Raw genomic sequence first — 13713 nt, 5'->3', positions numbered from 1 at the left:
GGCATAGAACTCATGGCCTATTTTCCAGCTGGATGTCAAATCGGCATTCTTGCATGGAAATTTGGAGGAACAGGTATTTGTAGAACAACCCCTTGGTTATATTAAGATCGGAAATAAGCATAAGGTGTATAGATTAAAGAAAGCTCTTTATGGATTAAAATGAGCTCCACGAGCTTGGTATAGTCGCATCGAGTGTAGTATCCGGAAAAAAAAAATAATAATAATAAAATTTAATTTAAAAAAAAATATATGTATATATAATAATAATAAAATAATAAAATAAAATTAATTAATTAAATTAAATAGTAAAATGAATAGTATGATAAGGAAAATATATATATATTGAAGCATGTATATATATATATGTGTGTGTGTGTGTGTGTGTATATATATATATATATATAAGTAAGTTATTAGGATATGTATTTAACATAAAGGTTAAAGGTGTATATATATATATATATAAAGTGGAAAGCTTCTTCAAGAAGTTAAATTGGATATTTGTGGAAGTGCTCTCTCTCTCTCTCTCTCTCTCTCTCTCTCTCTCTCTCCTACGACTCTCTCTCTCTTCGATTCCGGGCTAATTTTACGCCGGATCGACAAACCGAAGCCACCACGACGCTCCTGGCGAAGTTCTCTACAAGTCTGCCAGAACGGATCGTCAGGAAAACGAAGTTGGATTTCATCCCAAATCCAAGGTAAGACTTTATATTCAATATTTGGATTTTTGACAGTTGAAGAAAGTAATATACGCGTAAAAATACTGAACTTTAATACTGAAAATTTTCAGTTCCAGGGTATTGATTGGGAACGTTGGGAATCATTCCTAAGTTGAGGTAAGACTTTTTAAGTCGAATTTGACTTAGTGGTAGTTATAGAAAATATTGTACGTACGAAAATACTAAACTTTAATTCTGCGAGTTTTCATTTTCAGGGTATTGAGTTGAGAACCTTGTGGGTACGGGAAAGATTTTCTTAGGGGCTTTTCAGGAATCAGGTAAGGGGATAAACTAAGCTAGTTTTGTTTTGAGAAAATGCATGTATATATATGTAGCACCTGGTTTCAGGAAAAATAAATATATTTATATATATGATTTATATGTGGAAAATACTGTTTAAATGATGATATGTTGAATACGTAGAAAATTTGTTTAGTGTGGCATGAGTATAAAAATGTTGTGAAATACTGTTTTTTTTTTGAATGGGGACGATATGGATTTCTATGATGGAAAACCGGCGTACGGGCCGAGATATTTTTATATGTATATGTGATTTGCCGGCGTACGGGCCGTGCTATGTGATTTGCCGGCGTACGGGCTGTGCTATGTGGTTTGCCAGCGTACGGGCTGTGCTATGTGATTTGCCGGCGTACGGGCCGTGCTATGTTAAAATGTGTAATACCGGCGTACGGGCCGATGATTTTCATGATACACGTATATATGTGAAATGATATGATTGATGTGAAAATAAATAATATGAGATATTTATGTATCACGGTTTTAGTATATGTATATGATATCAGAACTTGGTTGGCTTGGTCTAGGCTAGCACTTGCACGGTACCGTTGCTATGTGTCCATGGTCCTCGTGATCATGATATCTGTGTTAACGCCGCTGTACGGAGTGGTGTGAGATTGGATGGTCGATGTGGTTATTTTCAAGAAGTGTGCTGTTATCACCCCTGGTGTACGGACCAGTCTGGGTAGACCCATCGGACCTACAGACTACTGTTTGACTTGGCAGTGGTCGGCCAACCATTGTCAGGTCCCGCCTTCGGGCTACACAACCCAGTCATGTGGGGGTAATACATGACAACAGTCAGCTAACCTACCAGGATTGTTTTATGTTATTATTAGTGTATGAGATGAGATATGTTTATGAAAATGCAGTATATTCTGCTATGTATTGACATATATGTATGTTTTCCCAGATTTGATAAACAGTATTGAATATGTTATGTATGGTATATGTAGAACACATAATACTCATGTTGCCACACACTGGTATTAGTTTATTTCCCTTACTGAGAGGTGTCTCACCCCTAAATCTTATACATTTTTCAGGAGCCCCTAATAGGAGAGCGGGAAAAGCCTCGCTGATCTAGATCAGTTGTTTGCCCTCTTTGAAAGGGTAAGTTTTTGGTAGGGACAGTTAGGTTTTGTGGGGATTGTCCCTAGATTTCATTTTTGAGATGTATATACTGTGAGATAGTAATTGTAGTGACTCTGGTATGTGTTATGCACATTATGATGAGATGTATATGATTTTATACTTTCTGCTGCGTAGGCTTCTGCTATATGTTTTGTTATATCCCTGGTGCCCACGGGCCCAGGTGGATTGTGACCCGCTGAGTTGGAATGTATGATGTGATGATAATTTATTTATATAAAAAATATATATATATGTGAAAAAGGAGCAGGTCGTTACATCGAGACTTATTTTTTAAAAGAAGGCTTTGACAAATGTCCATATGAGCACACACTTTTTGTTAAAATTGGAGATAAAGGGAAATTGCTCATTGTTTGCTTATATGTAGACGATCTTATATTTACTGGAAATGATGGTGTCATGTTTAAAGAATTCAAGAAATCTATGTTGGTTGAATTTGAAATGTCTGACCTTGGTATGATGCAATACTTCCTTGGCATAGAAGTAGTACAATCAGCTAATGGGATCTTTATTTCTCAAAAGAAGTATGTGCAAAATATTTTGGACAGGTTTCGAATGAAGGATTGCAATCCTGTAAGCACTCCAACTGAGTTTGGTTTGAAGCTAAACAAAGATCATGAAGGTAAGAAGGTGGACAACACACTTTACAAGCAAATTGTTGGCAGTTTGATGTATTTAACTGCAACAAGACCAGACATAATGTATTATGTGAGTTTGATAAGTAGATATATGGAGAATCCAACAGAAATGCATTTGTTAGCTGCCAAGAGAATCCTTCGTTATTTGCAAGGAACTAGAGATTTTGGGCTGTTCTACGAGAAGGCTGAAAAGTTAGAGTTGTTCAGGTTTACTGATAGTGATTATGTAGGAGAACAAGATGATAGAAGGAGCACTTCGGGCTATGTTTTTATGTTGGGCACAGGGGCTGTTTCATGGTCTTCTAAGAAGCAACCAATTGTCACCTTGTCAACTACAGAAGCTGAATTTATTGTTGCAACTGCTTGTGCTTGTCAAGCTATTTGGTTGAAAAGAATTCTTGAAGAGCTACAGTTCAAGCAAGTTGAAGCTACTACAGTTTTTTGTGACAACAACTCAGCAATCAAACTCTCCAAGAATCCTGTGTTACACGAAAGAAGCAAACATATCGATGTGAAATATATTTTTTAAGAGATCTCAGCAATGATGGAACAATCAAACTGGTTTATTGTCGAAGTGAAGACCAAGTTGCAGATATATAGACCAAGCCTCTCAAGCTGGCTACATTTGTGAAGTTGCGTGGTCTACTTGGAGTTTGTTCACGTGCTGTTGTAAAGAAGGACTTTGTAGAGGGTTGATTTTCTTTTAAACTGATTTCTATAGATTTCAGTTTAAGGGAGGGTGTTAAGATTTAAATGTTTTATTTCATATTTATTTATGTTTATTGGAAGCTCTAGTCATTGGTAGGAGTTGTGGTTAGTGCTAGCATGTGATCCTATTTTATAGGAGTTGTGGTTAGTGCTAGCATGTGATCTTATAGGAGTTGTGGTTAGTGGTAGCATGTGATCCTAATTTATAGTAGTTGTGGTTAGTGCTAGCATGCGATCCTATTTTATAGAAGTTGTGGTTAGTGCTAGCATGTGATCTTATCGTATAGGAGTTGTGGTTAGTGATAGCATGTGATCCTATTTTATAGGAGCTTGTGGTTAGTGTTAGGATGAAGTGTTTTGATGTAAAGCCTATTTATAAGCCCTTTTCTTATCAATTTTTAGATAAGAGTTTTACCATTTTAACTTGTCTCTTTTGTTTACTCTTACCTTTGTATCAGACAGAATTTCAAGCTCAGCCCACCAAAGAGGTGAGAGTCTCGGAATTGCTCCATCGGGTCCTATTGCAGTTCTCTCTCTCAATCTCACAGTGACTTTTCTCATTGCTGGTCTCTGTTTGGGGCCAAGTTCCATACAAGATTTGGTTACTTCACCAATTTCCTCAAGCTTATCCTCTTGGAAGGATTTGAGAGTAGGATCCAACAGTTCTCCAAGGGATAGCTTGCTCCTCAAGAAATCATATGCCCAAACCTCAACTGATCCATCATACAGAGAGTAAGGGACCCTACCTGTGATCATTTCAAGGGGGACTAACCCGAAGTTGTAAACGTTGTTTTCTGGCTCAGCCAAGTGTGCGTTCAGGTGGTCAAAGCCAGGAGTTTTGTTAGGAGTACCAGACTGAGGAAGAAGGATAAAGCACAAGATAGAAAGGCAGACTTTTGTGGGTTTTCAATACTTCCTGATGATGACTTGGAACAGATTGTTGCCCCAAATGTCAATACAGATTGTGGTGGGTTCTGAATAATTCCTGATGATGACTTGAAGTGCCAACAAAGTCAACCCCCAGCAAGCTTCTCTCACAAATTAAAAGAACTGGATTTGTTTGAGCCAACCATATTTACGAAGGATGCCATGGACGACATAAATGAGTGCTATTTGCAGTTGCACTGCATAAATTTTGAGTTTGTGCTTGAGTACAATTAATGGATTCGTTTCTTTTCTGGCTCATCATGCATTTATTTCCTTTGTTTTTCATTCTTTTATTTTGTTTTCTTTTTATCTTTTTATTTTCCATTTAATTTTTTTGTTTTTTAATGGGGTGGGGCCTGGAGGAGTGGGGATCTGGCCTGTGTATTTGAATTGTGAAATTTTATGAAGTAGGTGGATTTATGCTTCTACTCCTCTTCTAGATTGTACTTGTCTTATCCTTGTTTCAGTGTATGGTGAGGTCAATTATTTCCCAATGTTTGGTCTCTTTATTGACATGCGGCAGAAAAACCAGGTAACATGAGCAAAATACAGTTAAAAAAATTATGTTGCGCAGCCTTTTACTTCAGTTTATTCAAGCAATAGAGCAGAGTGTTCTCTCATTTGGACAAGAACCTTCAAATCAACAGGTTGGGAAAATCAAAATAAAAAAAAATGTCAAAGAAAACTAGAAAAAGGATGGAGCAAGGAGAAGAGACGGATTATCAATAGGATTTATGCATACAAGGTAGTCAGTTAGTAGTGAGTCGAGGGAGGGCAATGGGCTGGACGGAAAGCGAGGGGACCTGCAGCATAAACCACAGCCTCATAATGCTTCCCAACCAGTCTCTTGTTTTCATAACGAAGCGGTGAACCAGAGAGCCCGTAGTTGACATTGGAGGAGAGGTTGCACTTTGGAAGAGAGGATGAAACCAGCTTCACTTTGCATGAGTGGAGGGGATGGTCCAACATCTTGAATCCTTCAAGCTGTGCATAGAAGTAACCGTTCCCGTCTGTGGAAAAAACCTTGTAGAAGCTGACTCGATCTTTGTGTTCTTTGCAGGTAATGCTGACTTTGGCTGCAGGAATGGGCTCGGCCCCTGTCAACGACCAAGATCCTAAGTGCTCACAGCTCTGGCAGTACACCATTCCCTCCACCACCACATCTGTTTTCATGGGCGTCTCTTCAACAACGGTGGCAATGGAAGGGAAGGCCAGGGAGAGAAGTAGGAGAAATGGGATGATTATGAGCTTGCTGGTTTCCATCTTCTTGGAGGGGTAGTTTGTGCTTGGAGATGTTAAGAAGAAGATAGCTGAGCTACTGCGGTGGGGAAACCCTCAAAGTTCATGGAATTTATAGTTTCTTTTTCACGAGAAATTTATGTGAGTTTTGAACTTCTTGATTGAACGTGGGTGCTGCTGAGCTGTGTTGGTGGTTTGCATTCTTGTAATTCGGTGCTTACGTGAAGACCACCACCTCCAGTTTGTTTTTTTTTTTTTTGAAGTGATTTGAGTTTGTAAGTGCAACTTTTTTTTAAAATATGAGTGAGGTATTTTTATTCATATTATATTGCAATTAGATTCTTGATTTTGGTCGTTCTGAATTTCTGAGAACTGGCAAATTCAGGGCTTGTCTTGTCTAGCCTGCATGATGCTAAAATGGGATTTGAGATTAAGGACTCGAAAAATGCTCTTTTTACGCATTTCTTGACTTGATATTGTTAAATTTGACAAGTTAAAAACTGGTGCTGGAGATATCAGAGCATGAAAGACAAGAATATAATCCAAGAACAGAATATCAGTGATGAAGTTTTTGCTAACACGTGACTTGAGGAGATGAGGCTGTGATATAATTCTTGTAATCATGAGTAGCTGTAAAATAAACTTAGGACAATTTTTCGCTCCAAAAGGAGTGAGAATCTGTTTTGTTTTCTATTTTATTTTACCAGCTCTTGTATATACAATAGTTGGTATGTATTCAGTTTTTTACATGCTGTGTATTCAGTCAAGCACAAATGGAATTCTGGTTGACTTCTTGATTCATTCAATAAAATTAGAGAGTGTATTCAGTTTTTTACATGGTATCAGAGCTTCGGTTCAGAGCTTGGGCTAGCTTAGAATCAATGATTTCCTAGCCAATTTTCTTTTCATTTTTCTGCTTGAATTTTCAATCAAGTTCTAGAGCTTCATTCATGGCATCCTCCGAATCAAATGATCAAACAAATCGTATTACTCTACCGACCACTGAGACCAGTTCTTCAAATCTATATTTTCTCAATTCAAATAAAAATCCAGGTAATATCTTGGTTACACAACCATTGCTTTGAATGAAGAATTATCACTCTTTGTCAAGGGCTATGATATTAGCTCTCACTGCAAAGAGGAAGATAGGTTTCATTAATGGAAAAATTGCTGAGCCAAGTCCAGAATCTCCTCTTTATGAAGATTGGTTAAGCTGCAACACAATGGTGATTTCATGGATGATCAATTCCATGCATGTTGATGTCTCGAGTAGCATAATGTATTGTCAAACTGCCAGAGAAATGTGGCTTGAATTGCAAAAACTTTTTTCACAGGGTAGTGGTCCTATGATTTAAAATCTTCAGAAGGAGATTTTTGCTATTTCTCAAAACCAGATGACAGTTACTGAGTATTATACAAGATTCAAGAAACTATGGGATCAGTTGCTAAATTTAGAGCCATTACCAGAGTGTACATGTGGAGCCATCAAAGCTTTAAATGTTTCTCACAACAAGGCTTATGCTATGAGATTTTTGATGGGTTTGAATGAGAATTTTGAGAATATAAGGACTCAAATTCTGATGCAGGAATCTTTTCCTTCGATTAGCTAGATTTATGCCTTGGTTCTTCAAGAAGAGTTGATGTAGGACGGGAAAGGTCGACCTATGTCCTACGATTCAACCCTCACACAAGCACATACACTTAAACACTTTAATTTAAGAATTTAATTATCCGAACATAAACACAATAAATCATGTTTTATTTCACATGTTCAAGGATTTTGAAAAGGTGTATGACTTGTCCAGCAATTAAGTCCCGATTGGTTCTTTCACAAAGGAATCAAGTTATATACTGAAAAGTTGTTATTTTAAAGATTTAAGAATAAAAGTTCTATGTTAGCAAACTAATATTCATACAATTGATTTTAACTAACAAGTACCAATATTGTAATCTATGGATCAAATGGGCAATTCAAAGATGTGATTTTAATCTACTAGCAAGGGTTCACAAAATATAAAAAAAGATTCAAACACAAGTATTGAAGTTACCAAGATATTGGTTTGGATGACTTGACGTTGTTCCACACGTAGTTAGGTCACACCGTTGTTCCTTTGTACAAGCTTTGAACCACAAGATGAACACAACAATGAAGTGTAGATGATGATCGTCGTGTGGGTGTATGAAGACGCTGGCCGTGTGGTGTTGATGGGGGCCGTGAGAATATTAGATGGAGGAGGGGTTGATGGAGTCGTTGGATAGTTTAGTGGTCTCTTACCACTTGATCTCCGGAGAGAACGTTGTAGCCTCACACTACTCACTCACAAGGAGAGGAACAAGCTTTACAAGCTCAAGCAAAGAGATGCTTCTTCAATATTCAACTTCAACTTTTTTTTTTTTTTGTTCTTACAATAAGAAAGCTATTTATAGGCATAGCCTAGGAGACAAAGCTTTAAACACTCAACAACTCTCAACAATTTTCAACAACAACTCTCAATAACTTTCAACAACAACTCTCAACAACTTTCAACAACTATTAACCTAACACAATTAATACTTACTAAAAAAACAAGGAACTCCAACTCATAAGCACACAAGTCAAGCTTAGTTGTCTTGCATTATTACAATTCAAATTTGAAATTTAAACACATTCCAAAAGGAAGGCCAAAACCGTGTGGGACCCATTGGAGCCATGTGGGGGCCACATGGGTTTTGAGTTGGACTTTGCTTCAATACTTCACTTGGGTCTTCAAGCATGGTCTTCAAGCACCTAATAATCTTGAAATAACATATCCACAAAAAATATAAATTAACACAATAGCAAAGTCTTCACATAAAAAAAGTCTTCCATCAAAGAAGTAGATGATCTTCAATTAATCCCATGTGTTCCTGCAAAATAGATATAAACAATAGTGGACATCTGGAGGTCGTCCACGTGTCACCATGTCAGCAAAGGAGTGGAGATCGGGAGGTCGTCCATGTGTCATCATATCAGTAAAAGGGATACATAAGGCATGTTGATCCCCATCAAGAGTCTCACAAGAATGTAGTACATGGAAGATTTTACACTGCAAAGCCTGATTCAGTGGCAACGTATGCAAATTCGAAGGGAAGTAACTCTGGTAATTCTACTTGGAACAAAGGAAATAATAAAAGGGAGAGACTTTTATGCACTCACTGCAATATGCTTGGACATACGATTGATAAATGTTACAAATTACATGGTTATCCACCATGATATAAACCTAAAGGAAGACCAAGTGCTAATCAGGTTATCTACAATTCTGGAATAGCACCTGAGAATATTTCGATTCAATGTCCCATTTCTAAAACTCAGTGTGAGAAATTATTGACATTCCTCAATGCTGAATGTAACTCTGGTAAAAATCATCTTATAGCCAATGTGAGTATTGGTAATGGATTGACTAGTTTGGATTCTGGAGCTACTGATATGTGTTCATCTGCTGGTGTTACTGCTACTGTTGATATGTCAACCATTACATCTTATTCTCAAACTCCTAACAATTACCTTGAAACCATGTCTGGTATTGTTTCTAATCTTTCTTTCAATCCAAATTTAACTCATTCCATTTTTTCAGCCAAACTGGTTAATAGAACCTGTTTTGAATCTACTAAGTGGGTTCTAGACATAGGTGCTACTAACCATATGGTACATTTTGTGTCTTGTTTCAGCACTATAATTGCTACATTGAATTCTCATGTGAATTTGCCAAATGGTGAGGTAGACTTAGTCACACATGTTGGGACTATTAAAATTAATGAAAACCTCACCTTATATAATGTTCTTTGTGTTCCATCGTTCAGTTTTAATCTCATATCAGTTAGTCAACTTGCTAAATCTATTCAGTGTTGCCTTATTTTCTTTGGTAACTTGTGTTTCATCCAGGACCTTGCTCATTAGAGCACACTTGATCTGGGAAAAGAGAGCAATGGTCTATATTTGTTGGAAGATAGCAAGTCAGTTTCTTCTTTTGTTTCAGCTATTTCTTCTGCTAATAAAATTCAGCCACATATATGGTATTTGAGGTTGGGGCATCCATCAAATGCTAAGCTGAATTTACTCAAGTCAAATAATGTACAAATTGGTGATTCAAATGAAGATTTCTTTTGTGATGTTTGTCCTCTTGCTAAACAGAAAAGATTACCATTTAATGAAAGTTTACATATTTCCAAGAATTGTTTTGATTTGATCCATAGTGATTTGTGGGGTCCATTTTCTGTATCTACCATTGACTCTTACAGATATTTTCTCACTATAGTGGATGATTGCTCTAGATGTACATGGGTTTATTTGTTGAAACGCAAATCACAAACTCAGTCCATATTAGAATAATTTTGTACTATGGTTGAAACTCAATTTTCTAGGAAAGTAAAAATCATTAGAACCGATCATGGAACTGAATTCATCATGAGTGATTTTTTTGCTAAAAAGGGAATTTTACATCATTTAAGTTGTGTTGAAACCCCTTAGCAAAATGCAATTGTAGAAAGGAAACATCAACATATTTTAAATGTAGCAAGGTCACTCATGTTTCATTCCCATTTACCTTTACATCTTTGGGGACATTGTGTGTTAATTGCTGTATATTTGATTAATAGAATTCCTAGTACACCTCTTTCTCACAAAACCCCTTATGAGATTCTTTATGGCAGTCTTCCTTCCTATGATCATTTAATAATTTTTGGCTGTCTCTGTTATGCATCTACTATTGCACATAATAGATCCAAATTTGCAGCAAGAGCAAGGAGGTGTGTCTTTCTAGGTTATCCTTTTGGCATAAAAGGTTACAAGGTTTTAGATTTATGTACAAATGCAGTTTTCAAATCTAGAAATGTGGTTTTTCATGAACACATATTTCCTTTTGTTGATGGTAAAGCTCCAATTTCAGACCCATTTACTTCAATTCCTAAAGTTGATGATCTTGCATCTTCCAGCTCAGGTAATAGATTTTTTGTCACTCCTCTTAATATACAAGATGAGTCTATTGCTTGTTCATAATCCTATTCCAGTTCAGGTTTCTCCTCTTCACTCAGATTCATTTCCTACAGTTTCTGATCCTACTATTCATACAGTTCCTATTTCAGTCACATCTGAATATGCTTCTCCATCAGTTCATGAATTACCATCAACACCTCTCAGAAGATCATCTCGGCAATCCACTAAACCAGTTTACTTACAGGATTATGCTTGTGCCACTACTCATGCTATTTCTCATCCTTCTGGTGCACCTTATGATATGGCTGATGGGCTCATTTATTCACACCTGGAGCCTTGTTTATCAGTCATATTTGTTGACAGTTAGCACATCACCTCAAGAGCCACAATCATTTTTTCAAGCTGTTAAAGATCCACTTTGGAGAGTTGCAATGGATAAAGAAATTCAAGCTCTTGAACATAATCATACTTGGGAGTTGACCACTTTACCTCTTGGTAAAACTCCTATTGGGTTTAAGTGGGTATATAAAATTAAATTGAATGCTGATGGAACAGTGGACAAATATAAGGCAAGACTTGTGGCTAAAGGGTACACACAAAGGGAAGGCATTGATTTTCTTGAGACATTCTCTCTTGTTGCGAATATAGTCACTGTTTGAGTTCTTCTTGCTTTGGCAGCTGCTAGATGTTGTCCTATTCACCAATTAGACATTAATAATGCATTTTTACATGGGGATTTAGATGAAGAAGTGTACATGTCATTGCCTCCTGGTTTTCACAGCAAGGGGGGGACTTCAGTTGCTTCTTCTTCCTCACATTCAGCTCCTCTTGTTGTTTGTAAGCTACTTAAGTCTCTTTATGGTTTGAGACAAGCCTCAAGGCAATGGTATACGAAACTATCAAACACTATTCAGCAACTTGGTTTTGTGCAGACTACTGCTGATAATTCTCTCTTTATTCATGCTAAAGGTTCTTTGTTTACAACTTTATTGGTCTATGTGGATGATATGGTAATCACAGGAGATGATCCCACTTGTGTAGCAACTTTGAAATCTGTTTTGGATGCTAAATTTGGAATTAAGGATCTTGGCTCACTTAAGTTCTTCTTAGGACTTGAAATTGCTAGAAGCAAGAAGGGAGTAAGCTTAAACCAAAGAAAGTTTTCTTTAGAAATTTTAAAGGAAACAGGCATGATGGGTTGTAAGCCTACCAAATCTCCAATGGAACAACAGTTGAAGCTATCAAAGGACAGTGGTGAACTTCTATCAGATTCAAGCAAGTATAGAAGGCTCATAGGTAAATTGATGTATTTGCCACTCAGCAGACCTAATATCACATATGTCGTGAACAGGCTAAGTCAATTTTTAGCCAAGCCAAGAGTTCCTCATATGCAGGCTGCAACAAGAGTCTTGCAATATATTAAAGGAACACCTAGACAAGGGATTTTTTTCCCTAGTGATTCAGATTTACAATTAAAAGCATATTGTGATGCTGATTGGGCAAGATGTCCAGATACAAGAAGATCTCTTACTGGATATTGTGTTTTTCTTGGAAATGCCTTGATATCATGGAGATCAAAGAAACAATCAGTGGTGTCAAGATCTTCAGCTGAAGCTGAATATAGATCCATGGCAAGCACTACTTGTGAAGTAACTTGGATTTTATTTTTATTAAAAAATTTGCAAGTGAAGCATGAGAAATCAGTTTTGCTCTACTGTGATAACCAGGCAGCATTGCACATTGCTGCAAATCCAGTGTTTCATGAGAGATCAAAGCACATAGAAGCAAATTGTCACATTGTTAGAAACAAAGTTTTAGATGGTACAATCAAGACCTTTTATGTTGCATCCAAGAATCAATTAGCAGATATTTTTACTAAAGCACTTGGTGTAGACAACTATGTTGGAATGGTTAAGAAGTTGGGATTGATAAATATTTTTACTCATCAAATTGAATATCTAGAGTATATCATGGATGATCCAGAAGCAAGAGCCTTACTCTTGAGGGGGGGTGTTAAATTTGACAAGTTAAAAACTGATGCTGGAGATATCAGAGCAGTGAAAGGCAAGAATATAATCCAAGAACAGAATATCAGTGATGAAGTTTTTTCTAACACGTGGCTCGAGGAGATGAGGCCGTGATATAATTCTTGTAATCATGAGTAGTTGTAAAATAAACTTATAATAATTTTTCCCTCCAAAAGGAGTGGGAATCTGTTTTGTTTTCTATTTTATTTTACTAGCTCTTGTATATAAAATAGCTGGCATGTATTCAGTTTTTTACATGCTCCGTATTCAGTCAAGCATGAATGGAATTCTGGTTCACTTCTTGATTCATTCAATAAAATCAGTGAGTGTATTCAATTTTTTTTACAGATTTGGACTGCTTCTTGTGTCTAGCTGAAATACCTAGGACATATTTTTCAGGATGTTGTTGGATGTGCTATTTATTTACTTTTTTAATATAAATATTTATTCCATATTTGGAGAGGTATTGGATTTAGATTTGTATTGAAATTGAATAAGATGTAATATAAAATTATATTAAAATTTTTCTAAATCTACTAAAATTTAAATTTAAGATTTGAAATTCATGCTTCCAAACGTAGCATTAGGATAATAATGGGTTTCTTATGACCAAGAGTTGGTATAGGATTGGTACGCTTTTGTGAAATGTGTTTAAAGCAAGTTTATTGATACATTAATCTCTAGCGTGATTAATATTTTTATTGATTTAGATAATTTTTTTCTGGGTTCATACTGATAAAAAATTTATTGTGTTTGAGAACAAAGGAGAGTTTTGAAATTTCAAAATTATGTAGTTAGTGTCATTTTGTTGACACTCGTTTTTAAACCCATCGCCTCCAATTCTTTCCCTACCCATATTACAAAGGGCAACCAACGCACCCTTTCCATTGCCCATAAAAGCCCAACAGTCCCTATAGTTGATCACAATTTTCTAACATGAACTGAGAATTTTATTTTACCACAAACACGATCATTTCAATAGCTGCTGCATTGTAAAATTTCAGTCTTGGATTTCAATTTGAACTAAATTAAATTTACATTTTTACACTATT

At 36.4% G+C, this 13713-nt stretch overlaps 3 protein-coding genes across 3 annotated transcripts; 1 reads left to right on the top strand and 2 right to left on the bottom strand.

Annotated features, from left to right (window-relative positions):
• The first annotated feature begins 12 nt into the window (after nucleotides 1-12).
• On the top strand, nucleotides 13-3335 carry LOC131165938 (uncharacterized mitochondrial protein AtMg00810-like). The gene is made up of 2 exons (XM_058124118.1): nucleotides 13-73; nucleotides 2536-3335. The coding sequence occupies exons 1-2, from the start codon at nucleotides 13-15 to the stop codon at nucleotides 3333-3335; spliced, it is 861 nt and encodes a 286-aa protein (XP_057980101.1).
• A 590-nt stretch (nucleotides 3336-3925) lies between these two features.
• On the bottom strand, nucleotides 3926-4605 carry LOC131165936 (probable inactive receptor-like protein kinase At3g56050). Its single transcript, XM_058124116.1, has 2 exons — nucleotides 4585-4605; nucleotides 3926-4369 (listed from the first exon to the last, which is right to left on the bottom strand). The coding sequence occupies exons 1-2, from the start codon at nucleotides 4603-4605 to the stop codon at nucleotides 3926-3928; spliced, it is 465 nt and encodes a 154-aa protein (XP_057980099.1).
• A 589-nt stretch (nucleotides 4606-5194) lies between these two features.
• LOC131165935 (non-classical arabinogalactan protein 30-like) lies at nucleotides 5195-5704 on the bottom strand. Its single transcript, XM_058124115.1, has one exon. The coding sequence runs from the start codon at nucleotides 5702-5704 to the stop codon at nucleotides 5195-5197; it is 510 nt and encodes a 169-aa protein (XP_057980098.1).
• Between the last annotated feature and the right edge of the window lie 8009 nt (nucleotides 5705-13713).

The sequence above is a fragment of the Malania oleifera genome, chromosome 10 (assembly GCF_029873635.1).
Source record: "Malania oleifera isolate guangnan ecotype guangnan chromosome 10, ASM2987363v1, whole genome shotgun sequence".
Classification (NCBI taxonomy): domain Eukaryota; kingdom Viridiplantae; phylum Streptophyta; class Magnoliopsida; order Santalales; family Ximeniaceae; genus Malania; species Malania oleifera.
This window is presented reverse-complemented; position numbering and strand designations above follow the sequence as displayed.